The 7,864-nt window shown below is 42.1% G+C and overlaps 2 protein-coding genes across 2 annotated transcripts; one reads left to right on the top strand and one right to left on the bottom strand.

Annotated features, from left to right (window-relative positions):
* Positions 1–245: 245 nt before the first annotated feature.
* LOC102296404 (GTPase IMAP family member 8-like) lies at positions 246–2,521 on the top strand. Its single transcript, XM_005952000.2, has one exon. The coding sequence runs from the start codon at positions 407–409 to the stop codon at positions 1,889–1,891; it is 1,485 nt and encodes a 494-aa protein (XP_005952062.1). The 5' UTR covers positions 246–406; the 3' UTR covers positions 1,892–2,521.
* Positions 2,522–5,875: 3,354 nt separating this feature from the next.
* On the bottom strand, positions 5,876–7,169 carry LOC121813153 (stonustoxin subunit beta-like; the record flags this gene model as incomplete). The annotated part of the gene is made up of 1 exon (XM_042216709.1): positions 5,876–7,169. A coding segment is annotated over one exon (564 nt), but the record flags the coding sequence as incomplete, so codon positions are not given.
* Positions 7,170–7,864: the final 695 nt, after the last annotated feature.

Below are 7,864 nucleotides of genomic sequence, written 5' to 3' on the forward strand. Positions count from 1 at the left end.
CATATGACAGAGAATGTGCTTCTTTTTGTTTTCACATTTTTTCATATTTATATTTAATTGTGTTGTGGTTTGCAGTGTTTTGTGTTGTTTCACTTTAAATTAGTTTAAAAGGAAAAAGCTGAAAATTTAAATAGTTAAAAGTTGAAATGTGAATAGTTGGTTTATATGGTTTATAGTCAACAGCTGCAGCTACTTCATCCAATGTTGCACTTGAACAATGAGGCTGTATTTTGTTTAATTTTGAAGTTACAGTAAATAAAATTAATACTTATAGTTTTTTTGGGGGGAGATTTGATTACTGAGATAAATTCTCAGTAAAACACAGTGAAATATGCCAATTATACTATTCTCATAAAAAAATTTACATTATTCTCTTTATTCAGTTCCAGAGGAGCCAGATCTCAGGATGGTGCTTCTTGGGGAAGCCGGAGTTGGGAAGAGTGCCGCAGGAAACACCATTTTAGGAAGAAAAGCTTTTAAGTCTGAGATGTCTTCTTCCACAGTAACATCACAGTGTCAGAAAGAAACAGTAGCATTTGAAGGTCAACTCGTGGCTGTAATTGATACTCCAGATCTGTTTAACACCAGTAAAAGTGAAGAGGAGGTAAAGAGAGAGCTTGGTGATTGCATGTCCCTTGCTGCTCCCGGTCTTCATGTGTTTCTGGTAGTAATCCAGGCCGGCAGATTCACAGAAGTGGAACAAGAAACAGTCAAAGTGATTCAGAAGAAGTTTGGAGAAAAGGCAGCAAGTTACACTATGGCCTTGTTCACCCATGGAGATGATCTGGAGGCAGAAGGCTGTTCCATAGAAAAAATAATCAATGGAAATTCAGCACTCCGTGCTTTCATCTGTCAGTGTCAAGGAGGATATCATGTTCTTAACAACAAAAACAATTATCACTCTCAGGTCAGAGAGCTGCTGAAGAAGATCAATGTAATGGTTCAGAGAAATGGAGGAAAATATTACACAACTGAAAATTTCCAGGAGACTGAGGGAGAACCAGATTTCAGGATTGTGCTCCTTGGAAAAACTGGAGTTGGAAAGAGTGCAGCAGGAAACACCATCTTAGGTGAAAAAAAATTCATGTCTAAAACATCTGCTTCCTCACTGACATCCGAGTGTGAAAAAGTAACAAAAACAGTTGATGGTAAAATCCTGACTGTAGTTGATACTCCGGGTCTGTTTGACACTACTAAAACTGAAAATGAGGTGAAGAGAGAGCTTGCCAGATGCATCTCTTTTGCTGTTGCTGGTCCTCATGTGTTCCTGGTTGTGATTCAGCCAAATAGATTCACAAAGGAAGAACAAGAAACAGTGAAAATTATTCAGAAGCTGTTTGGAAAAAATGCAGCAGAATACACTATGGCCTTGTTCACTTATGGAGACAATCTGGAGGCTGCTGGTGTTGACATCAAACAATTTATTAATGAAGATAAAACTCTCTTTGACTTCATTCATCAGTGTGGTGGAGGATATCATGTTCTTAACAACAGGGTGGATAATTCTTCTCAGGTCACAGAACTATTGGCAAAAATCAAAACAATGGTTCAGAAGAATGGAGAAAGATACTACACAAATGAAAATTTCATATTAGCTGAGCAAGCCATAAGAGCAGAGACAGAACGACTTCTGCAAGAAAATCCAAATATGACACCTAAAGAAGCAAGAAAACGGGCAGAGAGAAAAAACGACTTCATTAAAGCCATTATAGGTAGCACTGGTGCTGCTGCTGTTCTTGGAGCTGCTACTGGAGTTGGTGTTGAAGTCGGTATTGGAGCTGGCGTTGGAGCTTTAGGAGGTCCAGCAGGAGCTGGAGTGGGGGCATTAGTGGGTCTGGCAGTAGGAGGCATAATCATAGCAGTGAAAAAGAAGGCAAATACTAATCAGTGATATTTTGTGTTTCAGTTTATTTAGTTGCAAAGCAATAGAACAACTATTGTAACTTGATCATGGCTTGTTATCATTCTTTTAATGAGTTATCTTTTCTAGCAGCCAGTTTTGTTTGCTTTGCTGATAATCCTAGGTTTATTAGTTGTAGATGTTTTAAAAGTCTTCTTCATTGATCATGTAAATAATAGGGCTTTCTTTAACTTTAATTTCAAACAATCACCAATTAATTTCTCAGATTTTGTTATTTGCTGAGTTTGGTTTACTACAAGACGATTTGATTGAAGAAACAGACATTTGTATCATGTATCTTACTTACTTTGTGTTCCATCATTTGAACATATCAAATTTTTTTTTTCTTTGCTCAACATTTTTCTGTTTTGATTCTTATTTTGTCTATTTACTGGAAGAAGAAGGCTGTGTTTTGATGTGCTAAAAATATTATGACACTTATGGTGTGACGGTATATACATTTGGGAGCAACCATATACAGTGGTCCCTTGTTTATTGCGGGAGTTACGTTCTAAAAATAACCTACGATAGGTAAAATCCGCAATTATCATGCTCATTATTTTGTTAGATGTTTTAAGGCTGTAAAACCCCTCACTACACACTTTATACATTTTTCTCTGACAGGCGCAAACATTTTCACACTTTTCTCTCTTGTTTAAACACTCTTTAAGTTCAAATCGTCATAGAAAAATAAGTCCAATATTGTAGAATGAAACCAAAGATCAAACCCTGTTTTCAGGTCCAGAACATGGGAATAGAGCAGCTGCCAGAGAATTCAACATTAATGAATCAATGGTACAGAAGTGGAGGAAGCAAGAAGAGCGAGTTGAGTAAAGTTTGACTTATTTGACGGTTTTGTTGTAATGCGCCTTATAATTCGGTGTGCCTTATGGTCCAAAAAATACAGTAACTTCTACCTTTCTTTAGCTTGTCCAGAAGTTCGAATTTTTGTCTGATGGTTAGCGTCTTCCTCTGCCACAGGTGCCTTTGATGGTCAAAAACGCTTCATCCACATTGAGGCAATGTACTGTATGTTTGTAAGTTTTCTCCCCAACAAACACAACAGAGTCACGCTGCTAGTGATCGAAGATTTATGTAAATTTGACAAGCTGAATGCATTCTGTGCTGTACAGGAGACACGGCACAAGGAGACTTATTGACAATGGTCTACAGCTGATCAGGATGCAGAACACAAAAAAAAAGAAAAGAAAAAAGCATACAAATTTGCACACAAAAAATCGGCGAAACAGCAAGACCGCGAAAGGTGAACTGCATTACATCGAGGAACCACTGTATCCCAAGTTGATTCATCTGCGTTTTAAATATTTAAATATTTCCTCATTCTTCGAGGTGACTAGTTCTTCATTTGCACAATGACTGAAACCATTCCCATTCACTGGGTTGGCTAATTACTAAATCTCAGTGAATGGTGCTCATGGCCACTGATTAATGATCATGACAATTTGCATATTAATGATCAAGGAACTGACCTCACAGCCCATTGGACATTCAGTTGTGCTTGTTTTAGTCATTGTGTAAATGTACTGTTTATAATGTTGGGGAAACCTGCAGTCATCTGAGACTGAAGAAGTCACTTGGATGAGTAACAAAACATATCTCCCACTGAAATCCTCCAGATGAACAGAATCAAATTTAGGGGTTTCCTTACCTGGATAATTGTGCATGTATCAAGACGTTTTAACCCACTTTGGCAAGGCCTGCCCGAAGTTTAAGTATATCAGTATATCAGCGCAAACAGCACGTAAGATGGCTGATTACAGGAACCACCTGAGATTCAGCCTCAGATGCCGATAAAACAGGATTACTCCTCAAAGTCTTCAGTTAAGGGCCTCCGAGCAACAAAAATCCTCCAGGAGGCACTAAATGCGTGGGACTATTGCCTGGGATAGTGACAGGTGTTCTCCTTTATCTCATAGTGGACAGAAATTATTTTTTGCAGTGGCACAAATAATTTGTGTGGCATCAGATTTGATGCAGAACAGCTGATTGTTCTGTAAATAGTTTGAAATGTTTATTTAAAAATGCCTTGGCTGCATTTAAAAAAATAGCTGCAAAAAACGTTGTTGTTTGCCAAACTGAGTTGCTTTTTTGAGGAGTAACTATATAATTATTTGCCAAACATTAGTCATTATTTACTGAATTTTGCAGACAGGGAGTTACAGGACTCTCTCCCAGACCACAGACTCATAATACAAGTCAGAGCTTTATAAAAAAGAAAAAGAAAGTTGTGTTTTCGAAATTGGAGTTTACTTCCAATAGTGTTAACATACTACACAGGCCAATGGCTAGATTTTTTTTTTTTTCATTTTCATTGTAAATGGGTAAAGCAGTTTAAAAGTATTCTAACATAAATGTAAATGCTGTAATTTGATTATTTTAATAAACCATGTAACTTGTATGGATTAGATGCTGGCGTGACCACAGTGCACACGTCTGATGTCGCTCACAGTGGTCCAAGGGATCGCTCAGGGAGTTTGTGTGTTGCTCAGACACATGAAAAATTAGAGGGAACATTAGCCAGCAGCTCATCCTGCTCAACATTTTCTCACCAACTTTAATGGAAGTGTGATGTTTTCAGCTGGAGTGATGGTCAGGGTGGCCTCCCTCTCCTCTTCTTCTCCTCTTAATTCTTGGGTCTGGTGTTCCTCTGGGGCGAGGTACACCGGGGTATAGAGTATGTTTGGGAGTGTGATGTTGTACTGTCCACTGTAGTCTGGCTGTGGTACGATTGCCATCCAGGTGAAGTGTCTATTAATGGGGCCTTGACTAGTAGCGTAAATCAACCATTACCATTTATTCGCCTTCGGGTGAGTGCTGAGTGTTTGTATATGTGTGCATGAGGGTGGGAATGCATGTTTGTGTCTGTGTGTGCCTGTTTGTCTGTGTCTATATGTCAGGTCGGGTCTTAGACTCCACCTCTCTGGGAACTCCCAGGCCCTCCAAGGCCTATCTCCCCTCACACACTCCCTGCGGTGACTGATGCCCTCAGGGGTCGGTGCATTGGTGGTTCTTGGTGTCCGGGGCTGGGCGCTCAGGTATGTACCGGCTCACTCCCGGTGGCTACCTGGCGGGGCCTGGCGCCTGTTGCTCGGTCAGGCCTCCTCCGGGGTGCGGGGGGCCCTCGGGCCTCCGGCCTCTGGGCCTGCGGCTCGGTTCACTCTGGCACAGCTGGCTGCCGGCGGAGCCGTTGGGCACGCCGGTGCAGCCCCCTCTAGCTTCTGCTCGGTGGCTACTGGGTGACGCCTCGTCTGGGGATCCTCAGCCCTTCCCATGAGGGTGGCACAGATGCCCCTCCGGTGGTCCTCCTTGGGCTCTCGCACTCTGGGGCCTGGATCTCCTCCATGCCGTGTTCATGCCCTGGGGGACGGGGCTATGGCTCGCTACATCCTCTTGCAGACCATTACATGTGGAAACCATTTGAATACAAGCGCGCTGATCCACACAGGTGTGCACACAGGTGTTCACTGCTCGTAGACTTAAATTACACCTTTCTTGGCTGCTACTTCAAAGCACATTGTGCGCTGTCTGTCCTGCGTGCTGCACAACACATTATTTGACCACAAGTGTCTGTGAAGGTTCTCAGTCATCCAGGTCATCGTAGTCAAAGGAGCGTTCTAGTCAGCAAAGAGGCACAGAAAAGAAGACCAGACACCAGCGAGGGAGGATAAGAAGGACAGACGCAACAACATTGTCATCCCCTATGTAGCCGGTGTATCAGAAAAACTCAGGAGAGTTTTCTCCAAGCATGACATCCCGGTGTATTTCAGACCCAGCAACACGCTCAGACAAAAACTGGTTCACCCGAAAGACAAAACGCCAAAACACAGACTTAACAATGTGGTGTATGCTGTACAGTGCAGCGAGGAATGCCCAGACCTCTACATTGGAGAGACCAAACAGCCACTTCACAAGCGCATGGCACAACACAGAAGAGCCACCTCCACAGGACAAGACTCAGCAGTCCATCTGCATCTTAAGGATAAAGGACACTCTTTCGAGGATGCCAATGTTCACATTTTGGACAGAGAGGACAGATGGTTTGTGTACAAACACATCACATGTCAGTTGTCAGCAGAAGTGTAGAGAGGACAAAATGTAAGCGCTGAGAACTTCAGAATCTGAGATTTGTCCAGATTTGTAGAGGAACAGATCAGATTTATTTTGTTTATATCATGTTCAGTCTTTCAAAATTAGAAAAGGCAGAATTTGTGTTGTTCAAACACACTGATTCCACAAAAAGACACAAATGTGAAATTGCCTAGCTAACAGTTACAGAGCTACATGATGATAATTATATGTGAAGACATCTGCTTTTTTAAAATATAGCTCCATGCTTGCATTTACATCTGTGACCATCGGAGGGCAGTAAGCACTCATTAGTCTGTTCCTCTTTACTGATGTCAGTGTTTCTGTCAGTTTAATAATATCTGTGTTCAAATATGTTTCAAATAAGTTCAGTATTCCAACATTGAATGAACTTCATCATCTCAGCTGAACTGAGCTTCAGAGAAACACTGCATACTGATGTCTGTGAAGCTTTGACAGAAAAACAGTTTAAAACATCAAGTGATTGAATCCATGAATCTAAAAATGTGTTTCTGAGTGAAAGAGACAGACGTGTACAGACTGAACTATCTGTTCAACAATCAGAGTGTTAAAGGACACTAACATGACACTCTTTAAACTAAACTACACACAGACACACTGAGGAACCACATGAGACTGTAAATCCAGGATAAAGAGGTTCAGTGAATGTGGTGTGGAAGGTGTGGAGGTGGATCAGAGAGTCAGAGGAGACTCTGTAGAAGGACAGAGTGCCAGCAGGACAGTCCACATACACTGCTGCTCTGTTAGAGACAGAGGAGGAGGAGGAGGAGGAGATGGGTGTTTCTCTGTTATTGTGCCACACAGAGGAATAATGATCAGAGCAGAAAAGACTCCAGGACTGATCATTTCCACCAAACACACACTCATCACTCCTTCCTTTCCTTCTGATTCCTCTGTAACTCACTGATATCCAAGCCCTCCTCGTCCACTCGACCTCCCAGTAACAGCGACCAGTCAGACCATCTCTACACAGCAGCTGTTCACAAACATCAAACCTGTCTGGATGATCAGGATGTGACTGAACCTCCTCCACATGTGTCACCTTCCTGTTGTTGTCAGACAGTTGGAGCTTTGTGTTCACTGTGTTTGTGTCGATTGTGAGTTGACAGGAATCTGATGGAGAGAACAAACACAATCCAGCTGCAGTTATTGATCCATCATCTGTTCATTGATTGACACTTTGATGATGACTCCTGACATGATGAAGATGGTTGAATGTGTGCTGCTTTGTTTTCATGAATCCCATTAAAAACACACTTACACTTCCTCAGACCTGGTCTCAACCATCGGACTCCAGCAGGCTCCACCCTGAAAGGAGGAGGGGGGTCAGAGCAGCACAGTCAGCATGCACACATGGACATTACATGGCTCTCACACACACTGTTACACACTGATAAAGGAACAGTCCAACATTTTGACACATAAATGTTTAAACTTCAAAAGAGCAAAACTCATAATCACATCACATTTAATCTCCTTTATTAAGCACGATGTCCAGGGAGCATTGACATGTGCCACAGTCAAGGTCCAACACACTGTGACATTCATGCTGTCAGGGAGTGGCTGCATATTAAATGTAAAGACTGGGACTGGGCTACAAAAACTGATTCAGTACAGGTAGAGTGCAGCAGCCAGTGCATCACATATTTTGAGCTAATGCAGCGGTCATCACACCACATACTGCTTTCTATGTAAAGGAGCCTTCATTCTCAGATTAGGGCTGTTTGTGACCATAAAGTCTGTCTCACAAGGGCAGCCACTGGTCCAGGCGAGGATGCCTATGTAACCCCCCTCAGTCTCTATGTCCGGTGCTGTATGAGTAAAACTCTCTGGACT

Source organism: Haplochromis burtoni, unplaced genomic scaffold, assembly GCF_018398535.1.
Source record: "Haplochromis burtoni strain Fernald_Lab_line unplaced genomic scaffold, NCSU_Asbu1 Contig_1205, whole genome shotgun sequence".
Lineage (NCBI taxonomy): Eukaryota > Metazoa > Chordata > Actinopteri > Cichliformes > Cichlidae > Haplochromis > Haplochromis burtoni.

Bases quoted from the DNA above. Each gene is read 5' to 3' on its own strand.
- LOC102296404 (XM_005952000.2), top strand. From the start codon at position 407: ATGGTGCTTCTTGGGGAAGCCGGAGTTGGGAAGAGTGCCGCAGGAAAC.